At 47.4% G+C, this 16,243-nt stretch overlaps 1 protein-coding gene across 3 annotated transcripts in view; it reads right to left on the bottom strand.

Moving 5' to 3' along the window:
- The window catches only part of DOCK1 (dedicator of cytokinesis 1), a 545,325-nt gene that overhangs the window by 96,730 nt on the left and 432,352 nt on the right, over window positions 1-16,243 (bottom strand). For all 3 annotated transcript variants that reach the window (XM_038009711.2, XM_007964409.3, XM_007964410.3), the window contains exons 31-32: window positions 12,397-12,497; window positions 1,591-1,649 (exon numbers count right to left, since the gene is read on the bottom strand). In XM_038009711.2, the coding sequence (XP_037865639.1) occupies window positions 1,591-1,649; window positions 12,397-12,497 (160 nt within the window). The remainder of the gene's footprint in view (window positions 1-1,590; window positions 1,650-12,396; window positions 12,498-16,243) is intronic.

The raw sequence follows: 16,243 nt of genomic DNA, 5'->3' as shown, positions 1-16,243 counted from the left end.
AGGATGAAAACTTCAAGGTGGGACTTATCATCTCTCTTGACTCTGAGCCCAGAGCCCCTACCTTCCTCCCTGGGATGGCAGGAAGGCCAAGGATAGGATGGTGCCTGGTAAATATCATGTTGCAGAGATCAGCAGGCCGTTTGACAGCTGAGACCCCATACTCAGATTCTGGACATAGGAGCTACTGCAGCAAAGTCATGTGCAGAGACCTAGCACAGAGCTTCCTTGAGGGGTCCTCCACTGACTCCAGGACGGACACCCAGAAACGATGCAATGGTGTAGGTTCTCTTTGTACTGGCAGGGCACAGGCAGACAGGGCCACTCTGACCTACTCTCCATCCTCACCTGGGAGCATCTGCTGTCGCTTTCCATTCCTGAGAACCTAATTGGGCCTCATGTCAAACCAAAGAACGGCAAGGAAGATGCAAAAGCAAATAGTGAGCTAGAAGCGAAGTGTGGCTCGCTGGGTTCCGCGTCTTTCTTGCCATGTTCTCCAGCCACCATAGGGACTCACAGCGGCTCGGGAAGTAAGCAGGCTGGGGCGCAGCTACATTGTCCCAACCCTGGTGCAACAAGTGAAACCCTAACGCAACGAGGCTAAAAGAGTGATGCGGACAGACCCCTGCCTCCTTCTAGTAGGAAAAGATTCTCTGAGGTAGAGGGGAGAGTGGAGGGTTTCTCGCAACAAGCCAATGCAGGCTTCTCGTGTCCATTTGAAGGAAGGAAGTAGAGCCCTGGAGATCCTGGGGCAGAAAAGCAACTGATGCTTTGCTCAGGACCAAGGCAAGGCCACCAGCACCCCATGGCCTAGGACACCTCGGCACAAAGCAAGCCCAGGGCTGAGGGCAGGAGCCAGAGGGAGCTTCATCTCAAGGAGGAGTGAGGCCGGATTCCCAGAGCGTACTGTAAAGATGTTGGGAAGATACCAAGTTGTTGTCAGTCACTGATTTCTTGAAGGGGCTTATCTACAAGAATTACATGTCACGTTGGTTGAAATTTTAATAGCGGATTTATTCTTACTGTTCATGATAAAATTAGTTGGAAAAACTTAATTACTTAATTTATAAATAAAATCGTACTAATTTCATATATACACACAGACCCTTCACTGCTTTGAGTGCAGGAGCATGTTAGGCTGCCACCACCTGGTGGCAGCGTACCTAAATACAGGATTTGCTTTCGAGGAGGTGAATTAACCCTTTAGAAGGCAGAGTCTATAAAACTGAATATGGTAGGTGACGGCAAATGTCAAAGCAGGATGAGCTTCCTGTTTGACACAGAAGGAACTGAGGCGACTCGGGGAGGAAGGCAATGCCAGGGAGGGAAGAGCTCCAAGCCATGTGTCCACCCGACACAAGAGGGTGCTCTGCGGATTTTTCTTTTTGCCACACCCATGAGATTTTCTTTCCTTGCCTTTGGTCTTCTATCTCTTAAATCCAGAAAACAGTTACTACAAAGAGTAGCAACTGCTGTCCAAGGAACAGAAGCCATTAAGATCTTAAGACATCCCAACACTGATGAACAGGGCTAGAGCCATGACACACCAGGGATGCAAGATATTCACCATGCTCCCACATCCAGGCTACTCACCAAGGTTGTACCACATGTCTCTGATTTCAAAGCCAATCTGTCTCCTCATATCTCCGTACCTGGAAATCAGGGAAAAGAAAAACACTGAATCACTCCAGAGAGCATCTGAAAATCGGAATGGAATTAGTTTTAAGTGCAGTTAAAGCCTTCTAGCACTGAGACAAATAAAGAGAGTGTCAAAGCTTCAACTTCTCTTGCCACCAAAAGGAATCAAAGGAGGAGGGATCTAGCTGGGGGAATCTCACTTTCTCATCACTGAGGAGTACACGACATCGTCCCTCCCGTGGGAACGTGGGGGAAGTTGTGGAGAGTCATGAAAGCATTTCCCTTTCTTCAGTCTCTTGGCTCCTGGGTCCAAGGGGGAGCTTGGTTCCATGCATGTTGTTAGCGTCTAGGCACTGCAGACACCACATAATATCCTACTGCACACAACAGGTTTTTTTCCAAAGTTAAAATTAAATCCAGAGTCAGGGCAGACCTCTTCCAAAGTTCTGCATTCCTCTATGTCATTTTAAATGTAAGGAAGGGCTTAACACCAAAAGATGCCAACAAATCTTCCACTGTTTTGGTTTATCAGGGAAAATAAATGCTAATTTTCCTCCCGAAGGGCACACAGAGGAGGTGTGTGTTTCATGAGTAAACAGAACTTGATGCTCCAGAAGATAAACCTTTATTAGTTTGTGAGCAATTTAACTTTTTCTTTTATTGCCTAAGGAAAACGCTGATTATATTAAAAATAATAATTTGCAAAATGATCATACAGGATTACAGTTGAGCAGCTGTGTCATCGAGCTTGCTCTGCTCATCCTCGTGTCAGGAGATGTGAGAAGGAAAGCACTGATTATAGATGAACGCACTGTGGCTCTCGAGACGAAGATCCTGGACGGTAAATCAACAACCTCGGCCTGCTGCCACCTTATTAGAGAAGTCTCTGGTGCCCTAAGCACCTGTCTGTCACTCATGGCGTGAGCAGGCTACAGCCAGAGTGATCATCTCAACCACAGAAGATCAATCTCGCCTGGCAGCTCTGCTGTGGTGCGTGGGAGGCCACGCACCTTGGCCCACAGCGCCGGCGGAGAAAAGGAACTGGAGCCTACGCCACTCGCTACAAGGACACGCTAGCTCTAAGCGCAGCCTTGAACCAGGTGAGCACTGATGCAGGCAGACTCAGTTAAGGGGGGTGGATCTCAGATGGGGAGACGGCCCAGCATTGAGGCCACAGTAGGAGAGGCCCATCCATGGTTGGCAAAAGCACGCAGGCAGTAAAGCTACTGGATCCAGGTGGGTGGGAGAGAGGAAAGCACCTGCCTAACTCACACCCCCAACTGCCCAGGAGACACACGAACTGAACACTGCTTGGAGGCTTGTAGTGCTGGCTCCCCATTCCCATTTTGCTCCTGCACTAAGACAAAGGGATCCCAGCGGCTGCCGCGGCCAGGGTTGGACAAGGATGCAGCTGGCTGTGGGGTGACCTGGCAGGCTGGCATCCTTGAGGTTGGTGAGGTTCTCGCTGTGCAGGTGGGTGAGTCACCTTCCAGCCAAGCAGGTGTTGGGCAAGCCCAGGAACGTGGCATCAGAAAGAGGTGGCCCCCCCGAACACAAACAGCCCCTGCCCCCATGTTCCCCAGCAGAGGTGAAATGTTCACAGTGGGATCGGCCTGGCATGTACTGACCCACTCAAGCTCTGCACATGCTTCTCCATCCCAGCGACACAGAGTTTTTCTCATTCTGGGATGATTCCCTCAAAATAGGAAGGCCCAGGCCAGGTGCGGTGGCTCACGCCTGTAATCCCAGCACTTTGGGAGGCTGAGGCAGGTGGATCACCTGAGGTCAGGAGTTCAAGACCAGCCTGGCCAACATGGTGAGACCCTGTCTCTACTAAAAACACAAAAATTAGCCAGGTGTGGTGGTGGGTGCCTGTAATCCCAGCTACTTGGGAGTCTGAGGCAGAAGAATTGCTTGAACCTGGGAGGTGGAGGTTGTAGCGAGCTGAGATTGCACCACTGCACTCCAGCCTGGGCGACAGAGCAAGATTCTGTCTCAAAAAAAAAAAAAAAAAAAAAAAAGGCCCGATGCTAGGCTGAACTTATCAGTGTCTGTGCCTTGCTGGACCCGGCTCAGTTACTTCCCTCAGGTCCCAGAATGATTAGAATGATAATGATTCCAGGGAAATCCTAAAGTTCAGACATCCTAAAGTACAGGAGACTCAGCTGCAGTGGATTTTCCACTTGTGGTTTGGGAAATTCAGGAGTGACTTATTGTATTTCCAGAGCTGGATCTGGAAGGCCAGGTGTATCCACTCCTCCCCATCCTCTTTGCGCCTCCCCGCCCCTCCCCGATGCTCCACACCCCTCCCTGCTGCTCCCCACCCCTCCCTGCCTCCCTGCACAATGCCTCTCCATTGGGTGGTGAAGGAGGTTGAGGGGTGAGGGAGTTCCAGTCTCAGGTAGACTTTACTGTCGTGTAGGTGGAAGATGACAGTCGCTGGCAGTATTTGAGAACTGGGGGATTAGCAAGGACAGGAGAGCACACCCCTCAGGAGAGTCGGGCCTGCAGCATCAAGGTGCTAAAGATGCGGTTTTAATTGTCAAACAGGACAAGGGCGCTCTAGCCTGGAGCAGAGGCAGTGAGGGAGAGCGGGCAGTTGGGAGGGGAAGGGCCGGCTGGATGTCCCTGGCAGCGAGAGGGATCTTTTCCTTGGTTTTAATAAGAAGGCAGCTTTGATGAATCTATACATGCCCCAGAATAATCCCCAAATAAAGTCACAGCTGTCACCAGACCTCAAGAGGGCTTCCCAAGCCATTTCTTCGTTCTTCCCACGGAGGAGGAAAAAAGGATAATTGGGAGTGTAGGGCTAATAAAGCTTATTGCCTGGAAGCAGAACCCCGGGCTGGCGGCAGCCCTGGGGACCATAACTAAGTTCCTCTCTAGCAATAAACAGCCTAAGGGACTGCACCAGTTGTACAGGAGAGAAGCAAAAGGACATGGCCATCCTCACCGGGAAGGAGTAGAGAATCCAAGTCTTCAGACTCCCACACCCACAGCACGCACCCCCGGGACCAGGGACTTTCCGTGCCTCCACAGCACGACACAGCGTCGCATCTTTCAAAGTGCTTTCCTTTCACTTGATTTTGGAATCAGACTATGAGCTGAGCAAGCCGACACCTCTGTGCCCATTTTCTCAATAAGAGAGCTGAGATTCACAGTGGGGAACACACATGCCTGACTCCACCGAGCCAGGATGGCCTGGAGCTTCTCACCTGCGCCCACCCACGGCATGACTGAGCAGGAGAACGTATGCTTAGGAGGCACACTTCCTACCACCCAGGGAGATCTGGGATCCCACATCCAGGCTGTAACATGGACATAAAATTGTGTGAATTTGGTCCCTGTGGTCTAACCTTAGCACGGTTTCTTGCATCTTCACTCCAAGAAATATACCCCGAGCGACAGCCCAGGCTTGGGGGTAAGGCCAGCCTGAGCCTGAATCTAAGCACACCAGGCAATTTACTTGACCACTCTGACCTCCGTCTCCTCCTCTGTAGTGCTGGGAGAATGGTGCATGATGCTCAGTCCTAGGTTTTTGTGAAGAACAAGAGAGTGATGATGTCCCTGTCTTATCTGGCAGGCACTGGAGCCACGCTAGGTCCTTCCTTTAAAATCTCAGGCTGGGCATAATTATCCCCTTATGGCTGCAATGGTCATTTAGATCGATTCACTTAGTGAACATTTACTGAGCACTTGGGCCAGACACAAAGCTAATGCAGGAATATGAATATTCATATTGGAATATTAATATTACTATAATATGGAGAACAGACAAGACCCACAAACCACAGTGGGCTATGAGCATGGTAAGAGAGACGAACATTAACAAAATGATCACACAAGATAAACATGTATAGACACATAGAGGAATTGTTTTTGTGAAGGCCAGGATCACGGCTTTGTAGGGAAAACATGGGAACTGTGAGAAAATTTAACAGTGGGCTCAGCTTGGCTCTGGCAGGAGTTCTCTAGGGCAGTAATATTTGCTCTGAGATTTGAAGAAGGAGAGATGAAATCTGGACGAAGAGCGTAGGGAAGAGCATTCTGGGCAGAAGGACCAGCAGGCGCCAAGGCCCCGTGGCAGGTGGGGAGTAGGTGAGTGCCTGGTGGGTGTGGCTGCAGAACACAGAGCTGGCTCCTTCAGTGGAAGAGACCGGAGGTGAGGGGGATGCACTGTGAGCAGACGCTGCAGGAAGCAGGTGTTTTTAAAGCCCCCGCCCCCGCCACTTTTTTTTAAGTTTCATAAACTTTTCTGACATAAAAAATACATTTATTAACCAGCACATATATTAATATACGTGTATGTGTATAAAGTTTTATGAAATGATGCTTAACCTTACTGCCCGCAATGAATGCTGGTATTTTTTCCTAGATTCTATTTCACTGAAAAAAGAAAAAAAAAAGTCTATTGGTCATGACTAGTGTGGGTTGGACTGTGTCCCCTTTAAAGCTATGTTGAAGTCCTAAACCCTGGTATCCATGACTGTGACCTTATTCGGAAATAGTCTTTGCAGATGTACTCAAGGTAAGATGAAGTCATACTGGAGTAGGGTGGCCTCTAGATCCAGTGACCTGTGTCCTTATAAGGAGAGGGAGATTGACAGACACAGATACATAGGAAGACACAAGGAAGAAGGCCACAGGAAGATGGGGCAGGGATTGGAGTGACACAGCCACAAACCAAAGAACGCTGAAGACTGGGGCAGCCACCGGAAGCCAGGAGGGAGGCAGGGAACCTCCAGAAGGAACCAATCCTGCCCACACCTTGATTTTGGACCTCTGGTGTCCATAACTGTGAGACAATAAATTCAAGTCACCTGGTTTGTGTTCACTGTTATGGCACATCAGCCTAGGAAACAGATATGATGGCCCTTTAAGTGAATATTCTGACCCAATCAAAGGTTGAGACCTGCAGTTTGAAAAATGCTTTCCTAAGGAAAGAGCATAGAATGTGAAGGCCTAAGACCAAGGTGTGAGGAGCCCCCTGCCACTCAATGCTGGGGTTCAGGGGTAGGAATCTGACAAGAGAGAACAGACACCAAAAAGCTTGGAGAACAACTCAGGAGAGTTCCGAGAGCGAAGAAAAGCGTGTTCTGAGATGGAGGGAAAGAAGAAACCTGTTGAGGATGGAGGAGAATATCTAGGAGGCTGAACACCCTTCCACCTGCTTGGGGGCAGCTGGGACCTGGCTGAGGTTCTGGGGGAATGCAGTGCCCAGAGCCAGCATCAGAGTGGCTGGGAGGTGGGGAAAGGAGACAAGGAGAGGGCTGAGATGGACCTAAAGGAAGTTGGAGGGAGCTGATGGCTGGGGTGAGGCATTTTTAACTTCATGGGAAAGACTGGTGGGTTCTTAAAGAGGTGAGAGGGGGTAGGACCTCAAATAGGAACCAATGAATGAGAGTAAACCTTGCCAGACACAGGTCTGATGTGACAGTGCCTACCTGCCTGAGGCAGGACACACCACCACCAGTGCATGTGGGACACAGTGAGCTTTTCTGACTTGAAATTGGCACAGGTCACCGCTTGTTAAGTCTAACTCCCTGAGTCTCCTTCTAATAAGTGAATTTAACTTTGAATAATTTCAGTCTCTTAAAAAAAATTAGCACAGACACAAATTAAATTAATCATATCTCCTGTTACAATCAGAAATATACAGTTGCGGCTTCTGATTAGGTCACACTGCAAAGTGGGGCTTGCATAGCATGTTTATTTCCTGTTAGTTTCCTTAAAGGTAGTATCTAGAGTTTGACTTAATCTCCTGGAGGTGCAGAACCCAGTGTTTGGTCAGAAGGGGATATTTTGGTCCCATTGTGAAACCTATCCTCTTAGGAACACTGCAGCCTTGTATAGTTACAAAAAAACAAAAACAAAAACAAAACCTCCCCAAAACAGAAAGCAGCCTAGGGACGACGTGGGGAGGAGGTCTTTGTGGATGGCCTCTCTGCACTGAGCTGAACTTTGCCATCAAACTTTAACCTCTTGTGCTGAAACTTTAAGTGAGCACTTTATGCTGAGATATGCAGGAGGCCCAATTCATGAACCCTTTTCCTCTTCTGGTCCTGAACGCAGAAGCTCCTTTGCAGTCCTTCAACATACGGCCCCATACCAGGATGCACGTGTCTTGCATACCAAAATTGTCAAGCTGGCTGCTAATCAAAAGTCATCCCTTTTACATTTTGGTCATATTTCCTGAGCCCCAATAAGGTAAAAAAGTCTAGGGGGCTGGGTTGGGAGGAAGAGCTGCTGGTCAGGTTTAGAATTCTGTTAACATCTCTGTCCTTCCTTGGGAGTCACTAGCACCAAGGATGTCTGAAGGTCGAGTCAGTTAAAATTTCATATTATGGACTTGATTCCTAGGGGTTATTTTGTGGTACACTGGCAAATATCATACTCAATTTGGGTCTGCCATAATCAGTTCTCTGCGTGGTGTGGCCCATTCTTTTATTTACTCCCATGCACGTTGGGGAATGTCTTTAGAATGAAAATCCTAATTATCTCCCCAACCTCAGTCATTAGGAGGATGGAGCAAGCAGGTCTCCTGATGCAGAATTTCTATTGTTTTGAGCCACAAAGCTGTGGACCAAGCAGAGGTGAGGAGCTGCAGGGCTTGCAAGGGGGAAGGGAAGGGTAGGCTGAGGGGCTGGGGATGCTCCCTCGGATGCCTTAGGTTGGACTCACAAGCCCCAGAGTGAGACAGGCCCCAGATGGAGGCAGTGCTGAGCCTACTAAGTGGGTATGTCATGGCTCCACCTTTAGACCACACGGCTTTCCCCCTAGAAACAGACAGGTGCATGCATCTTGCTCCATGGGGCTCCAAGTCAGCGCTCCCCATTTGCTCAGAGCGTGAGGTTGACTCCCAGACCACGAGCCCCCACGCCCTGCCCCAAGCTCCAAGCTGCCCAGGTCCTGCTGCTCCCTTACACTTCGACAACCCAGATCATGTCTCTGCTTATATGTAGATGGCGCCATGCCCTTTGGCATTTGATGTTCCCTGGCAAACCTCTCAGCTGCCTTCACCACCCAGCCGGGAAGCTCAAGCTGCCAGGAGGCCTCTGTCTCCCACGGCTGATTCCCACAGGCCATCTCCGGGCTGCCAAGGCCCTCTGTCACCACTCCATGTGTGCCCCACTCCATTCATTATTTTTGCTTCTCCATTTACCCCACTAGACCATCACCTTCATTATGAGGTCTGTGTCTTTGTCCCCAGCACCAGGACCATGGCTCGACTGAGCACAGAGCGGGCACTGAATCCCTTTTAACCAGACAATTTTAAATCACATTTCTAGGCACTATATGTGCCCGAGAAAATTTAAGCACTGGGGTAGGACATCTTCACATATTTCTTATGCAGGTTTTGCTATTTAGAAATAAAATTTGCAAATGGACTATGAAGGACTGAAGGCTTATCAAGTGGCATGAAGACTACAATAAATAAGGCTGACCCTCCACATGTGTGCCGCGCGGCCTCAAGGTCAAGGCAGCCTTATCTCAGGCTCCGGGGCTTTGTCCTGGATCTCCTGTCACCTCCACAAGGGGAGTTCTGGAGAGGCCCCTCGGACAGCACAAAGCCCCGAGGCTATCCTGCCAGGGTCTGCAAAGACAACTTGTGAATTGCCTGGGGACTTTTCCTGGGGAAACTCCAGAGTCTCCTGTTGCTACTACTGTGACAAAGAGAATACAAAAGCCCTAAGGAGAGACCCTGGGTGACTCCTGAGGGGGTGATACCAGCTGGCTGTGTTTAATTTTCTGTGGCTTTGAAGCTTCTGAATCCACGCCACTATGTGGGAAGCAAACGTTTTCTTTAGCAGCCAAAGCCCTTCGAGGTTAATGTTCTTTTTCTTTTTTCTTTTCTTTTCTTTTTTTTTTTTTTTTGAGACAGAGGGTCTCTCTGTCAGCCAGGCTGGAGTGCAGTGGTGTGATCATGGCTCATTGCAGCCCCGACCCCCTGGGCTCAAGAGATCCTCCCACTTCAGCCTCCGGAGTAGCTGGCACCACATGTGTGCGCCACCATGCCTGGCGAATTTTTGTATTTTCTTGTGGAGAAGGGTGTTGTCATGTTGTACAGGCTGGTCTCAAACTCCTGGACTCAAGCTATCCTCCCATCTTGGCCTTCGCAAGTGCTGGGATTACAGGTATGAGCCACTACACCGGTGTTAATGCTTGTCTTGAAGTTGCCTTAGGCTCTTAACACTCACACCAACAGGAGGAAGGGCGCAGCACAGAGCTGCCCTGCTAGGGCTTGCGGGGTGCTCAGCCCCAAACTGTTTTATTCTAGAATCCACTAAGAAGATGCCCGTTCTTTTGAGGCAGATTTCTAGTTTAAATTCACCTGTCTTCTCCCGCAGGCATCTCCAAGGCTAGGAGCTGCAGCGTGCTTGGCAAAGAGTGGGCTCTGAAGACAGCTGGGGCTGGGCTCGGGTCCCAGTTTCACCCCACAGTGGGCCCTGGGTACGTGGGCAGGCGGCTCCACCTGCTGTGGCCGAGCTGTCCTTTCACTGGATGGGGCAACAAGGGGCGTGTGCTGAAGGAGGTTTGTCTGCACCTAGTGGATTCACAGTGCATTGAAGTGCATTGTGCTTCATTTGCTTAGTGTGTGCTGGTCACTACCTTCTGCACTACAATTTCCAGAACGAAGACAAATCAACAACAGCAGCAACAACCACAAAGCGCCATCCCTCCCTCCCCCTGGGCCCTGAGGGAGTGTGCATTCCACAAAGCAGGAGCCCGCGCCTCTGCTGAGCCAGTCTCCAGAAGATGCAGCCTGGAGAAGTCTGTCTCTTGATGCTAGAAGCCAGGACGAGCGGCAGCCACCTGTGCAGGCCCCGAGGTGGGGGGCTACAGCTGCTGCGTGCCGCCCCGGTAGTCAGAGGCGAGCACCCACTCTGCCTACACCATTCTCAGTGCTCGGCTCAGCAAGTGCATTTCTTGTTTCTGAACAATGATCACTGTTTGCATGGATGGCTGTCAGACAGGAATCACCCAGCTGAGGAAGCCTGGAGGAAAGATGGCCAGGTGAAAGGTGATCTTTAGTCAGATAGGCGCAGACCAAAAGCTCGAAGGTTCTAAAAGCAGCCCAGGTGAAAATCGTGGGCCCTGAACCGCCTAGATGAGAATGCTGCTTTGCCACATTCTAGGTGTAGGACTGGCCAAGTGGCTCGGTCACTGTGTGTGACCTTCTTCATCTAGAAACTAGGGCAGATACGAGGGCCTAAGGAATAGTTTTGCTTTTTAATGATTATAGATGAAAAATGCACATGAAATGCTTAGAAAGTCACTGACATAAAGTACAGGCTGAGTAAATGATTTGCTGAAATACACTCACGCTTTGCTAATGACAGGGATATGTTCTGAGAAACACGTCGCTGGGTGATTTTGTCATTGTGTGAACATTGTAGAGTGAACTTAAACCGAGATACCACAGCCTACTACATAGCTCGGCCATATGGTATAGCCTGCTGTTACTAGGCTACAAACCTGTATGACATGTTTGTAAGGTACCATGTGACTATAATAAATACCAGGCAAATGTAACACAATGGTGAGTATTTGTGTATCTAAACAAAGAAAAGTTACAGTAAAAACACAGCATGTAGTCTGTGGTTATGTGGTGCGTGACTGTAATTCTTTCTCTTCTCTTTTTTTGAAAGGAGGTCTTGCCATGTTGCCCAGACTGGAGTGCATGGCAATTCACAGGTATGATGAGGGTGCACTGCAGCCTTGACCTCCTGGGCTCAAGTGATCTTCCTGCCTCAGCCTCCCAAGTAGCTGGTATTACCATTACTGGCTGAGCACCAGAGCCCAGCTCATGACTATAATTCTTACTCTCCAGAGATAATGTGCTTTGGATTTGCCCTGAAAGTGAGATACAGACTCACAGGATACGAGAAAGAGCAGCCGCCGCCTTCTGAAACTCTTTCTGGAATCTCTAACCTCAGTTAGCAGCATGGAGTTGGCCAAGCCTTAGAATGGTATTGTAGAGGTATTTATAAAATGACAAACAGTGACTGATGACTCGGCAACACCAAAGCAATTTCAGAACTCTTCTCCAAAGGACTCATGAAAGGAACACCGACAGCAGTGAGAAATTAGTGAAACTGAGGCAAAAAGAGAGGAGCAAGACCCTCCGGGTGCCCAAACACAGGAAGGAAACCCATGCAACAATTGTGTTTCTTGAGACTGAATCATGAGCAGTGCATGATGCAAACTGGGGTTACAGAGCGGAAGGAGCCGGCAAGGATCTCAGCCTTCATGGAGCTTCGGAGATGTTTATTTACAATGATACATGGTGCCACTTCAGTCCATTTAAAGCTCCTGCCCGGAAGAAGACAGGGGTTTTCTGCTGCCAAGAAGGAACCACCAATAACTCCCCAATGAGTTATTCAACAATCCCAACAGAGCCAAGAGCTTTCATCAGAAGCTCCTTTCGAATTGAAGAATTAAGCACTAAAGTGAACCATATGTGAAATGGCATCAGAATAGTGTGCAGCAAAAGGAATTATCTCCGGAAACTGAAATTCTGCATTGCACTAATAGTCTTGAATTACACTGACCTGGAACCTTCCAAGATGAGTCCTGCAATTTTAGATCTTGATTCATGGGTTAGAAAAGGCAAAACCTGATCCATGATTTAAAACTACCCTTTCATTACACCGTGATTACATCTCAATTTGTACCAAGTTGGCTTAGAAACGACATGAAAATTATGCTATTAGAGTTGGAGTCTCCTGCCCGCAGTTTCAGAGCTGGACGAGAACTTACTTGTTAAGGATTTTGGCTCTCTTGGCACTTGAGAAATTCTCCAGTTGCAGGGACTCTTGAGTAAGGAAAGCAACAGCCAGGTGAAAGTAGTTGTTCCACAGCTGAAAACCAAAAAGGAGGAGATGCTAAGTTGTTAAACAGCTTGATACAGGATCTCACAATGCTCTCAGACATTTAGCATTTCCTCAGCACACACTTCTGAAAAGTTAAAAAAAAACCCACACTCACTCTATACATGTCGCTAACCAGCCACCCACGGTGTAGTTCAGGCCTGAGTGTGTGGGCTCGGAGGGCACAGTGCACATATTCAAATCCCGGCTCTGCCATTTACTCAGACAACTACTCTAACCTCTTTCTGCCTCAGTCTCCTCATGGATGAAATGGGAATTTCAAGAGTATCTATCTTATAGGAGTGCTCAGAAGATCAAAGAAGTAAATATATGCACAGAATTTAAGGCGGTATGGTACAGAGCATGTGTAAGCACTTCATCAATGTTAGTTTGTTTATTTTTATTTATTTATTTATTTTGAGATGGAGTCTCCCTTTGTTGCCCAGGCTGGAATGCAGTGGCATGATCTCGGCTCACTGCAACCTCTGTCTCCTGGGTTCAAACAATTCTCCTGTCTCAGCCTGCTGAGTAGCTGGGATTACAGGTGTGCACCACCATGCCTGGATAATTTTTGTATTTTTAGTAGAGATGGGGTTTCACCACGTTGGCCAGGCTGGTCTCGAACTCCTGACCTCAAGTGATCCACCTCCCTCAGCCTCCCAAAGTGCTGGGATTACAAGTGTTAGCCACCTTGCCGGGCCAATGTTAGCTTTTATTAATGTAATTATGAAGCTCTTCAGTTAAGAATAGTATAGATTTCCAAAATTTAGGATGCTACTATACCCCCAAATCATATATACACTAGACAAGGAAAACAAATGTAAAAAGATCAAATATTTCGTGTTTGAATAAACCCATATTTCAAGGGTTTAGGGACTACATATGTGTGGTTTAAAAGACAATGGCCTTTAGAAGAAAGTTGTGGGTCTCAGTTTTCTCATTTACAAACCAGGGATAATATTTATTATATCAAAGGAGATAGCAGCAAAGAGTTCTATAAAAATAAAGTGTGAACATTGTATTGACCCTATTTTTAATGACCTGAGAAGTAAGTGGCAATTTAAGAGCATTTGTAGGATTTGAGAAAAATCTGTTGGGTTTGCCTTTATCCAACACTTCCCATGAATGGCACACTTTCTATAGTCATACACCAGCTCATTTGATTACCACAGAATAACCAAATAGGTGCTGTCATCTCCATTGCAGAGCTGAGATTTAGAGACCAGCCCAAAGCTACAGGAAACACATGAAGCAGAATGGGGGTCTGAGCCCGGGACCCCCAACCTCAGAGCCCACAGTGGGGCTCTCTTTTTTTTAGCCCCCTTTATAAAGAAAGGGGAGCACCAGTCAATAAAATACAAGTCATTCCTTTTGTTTTTGGGACTCCCACCGATTTCAGCCTTGCCACAGCACCGGCAGGAATCAACGGCTGCAGCCACCTGTATTCTGAGAATCATGGTCAGGGGCTCAGCCAGAATAGGACCCACGCCTGCAAGGACACAGAACAGATCTTAATTCCTACCTGCTCCCTTTAACAACAACAGCCAACAGCAGCAGCAACAACAAAACACGAACGCTTCTTTTTACACGACAGCTTCACCAACTCCTAGTTCGTTCTTTTCATATATAGGACCAGGACTGCCTTTGAGGCAGAGCACTCAGGTAGTGGCGGTGGTGTTTAAATTAAGATCTGTTCTGGGTACGTGCAGACACGGGTCCTGTTCTAGATGGGCCTCTGACTGTGACTGTCAGAATGCAGCTGACAGCAGGCAGCAATTCCTGCCAAACCCTCCTCAAACAATAAATATGTGTGTCACACCTGCCAAGGGGCAAAGCTCTATGTAGGCCCTGAAGCACATGGCTTGCAAGGTGTTTGGGCTCACGGTGAGAGTCCAAGGGGCCATCCTCCTGAAACAGGAAGAAAGCCAGGGAGAACCAGCATGCCGAGAAACAGGCTCCCCCACCAGAGCAGCCACACCTACAACACACAGGAGTCTACCCAGCAAGCCACGCGTGAGACCTGACCTAGAAAAAACTAGAAAAATGGCACAACAAATACCTAAATAGTCCAGCATGAGATGGGGAAAAAAATACTGCAAAGTATTCCCTCAAATACTATAAACTTCCCACAAATTTATTTATCAATTCAATGGGATTCCAGCTAAAATCCAAGTGGTATGTTTTTAAAAGAGAAACTCAGCCATCTGATTTTAAACTCCGAATAGAACAAGACATGCACAAAAACAGCCAAGATAATTCTGCAGTACAAAACAGGTGGAAGGCGGGTCGTGGTGGCTCACGCCTGTAGTCCCAGCACTTTGGCAGGCGGATCACGAGGTCAGGAGATCAAGACCATCCTGGCTAGCACGGTGAAACCCTGTCTCTACTAAAAAATATAAAAAATTAGCCAGGCGTGCTGGCGGGCGCCCGTAGTCCCAGCTATTCAGGAGGCTGAGGCCGGAGAATGGCGTGAACCCGGAAGGCGGAGCTTGCAGTGAACCGAGATTGCGCCACTGCACTGCAGCCTGGGAGACAGAGCAAGATGCCGTCTCAAACAAACAAACAAACAAATAAAAAAACAAGTGGAAAAGTAGTGACTCTGCTAGCTGGGCACAAAGGTAAAAGGATTAAGCCTCTATGATATTAACACAAAAAATGGAATTTATACACACATATATTTATATATTTATAATATATTTATATATATATTTATAATTATGTTAATTATAATTTCAAATCATTGGAGAAAGGGTCATCTATTCATGAAATGATGTAGTAAGTTAGATCCTTACCCCCGTACTAACTACAGAAATCCCAAATGGATTAAACATCTGAAAGGTAAAACAAACACAAAAACACAAAACCACAAAGGCATTAGCAGATTCTAACTAATACAAAATAGTAAAATTTAGAAGTATATAATATTAAGGCAAGGAGAGATTTGCCAAGTAAAACATAAAACCAGACAGCTGTAAAAGAAACACAGATTTTCTACAGATTTCACTGTAGAAAAATGAAATATTTCTATACGATAAGCCTAAAACCATGCCTAGCCTATATCAAGAATTCCAACTTATAAAAAAGGAAGACAGTCAAATACAAACATGAGCAGAAGAAATGATCAGAGAGTTCACAGCAGAAACCCACATGGCTGCTAAGTATTCTTAGCCTAAACAATCATCAGAAAAATGCCAATAAAAACAGAAATCAATCATTTTAAAGAAATCAGTGTTGAAGAAGATTCTAGATAGAAAGTGGCTGCTCTCAAACAAGGTTGGTGGGATGGCAAATTGCTAAAATCATGTCAGGAAGGAAACTGCTCATTTTCCATCAAACTTAAAATGTCGTATCATTCGGCCTAGAGATCAACCTATTCCACAGCAATGCGTGCACTAAGAGCCACACGTATCTCGGCCTTCACGGTAGCACAGCTTGTGATTGTAAAGAACTGGAACGGCCTCTAGGTTATCAGTGCAGAAATGGCTGAATAAATGTTGGTACATTCACATCGTGGAATATGACAGAGCTGAAAAACACAGAGTATGATCCAGTTCATGTTAAAGGCCAAAAGAAAACACACAGAGGCCCACATAAATGCTGAAAGCGTGGCAAAGAATTTAGAGCAATGAGTTAAAAGTTACTCCTGCAGAGGAGCAGTGAGAGGCAGCAAAGGGGTAGGAAGGAATGTTTCCTATTTTAGCTGCTAAACTGATATTCAGCACATATACATTGTATCA

Source organism: Chlorocebus sabaeus, chromosome 9 (assembly GCF_047675955.1).
Source record: "Chlorocebus sabaeus isolate Y175 chromosome 9, mChlSab1.0.hap1, whole genome shotgun sequence".
Lineage (NCBI taxonomy): Eukaryota > Metazoa > Chordata > Mammalia > Primates > Cercopithecidae > Chlorocebus > Chlorocebus sabaeus.
The sequence above is the reverse complement of the archived record's forward strand: the minus strand, read 5'-3'. Positions and strand labels throughout refer to the sequence as shown.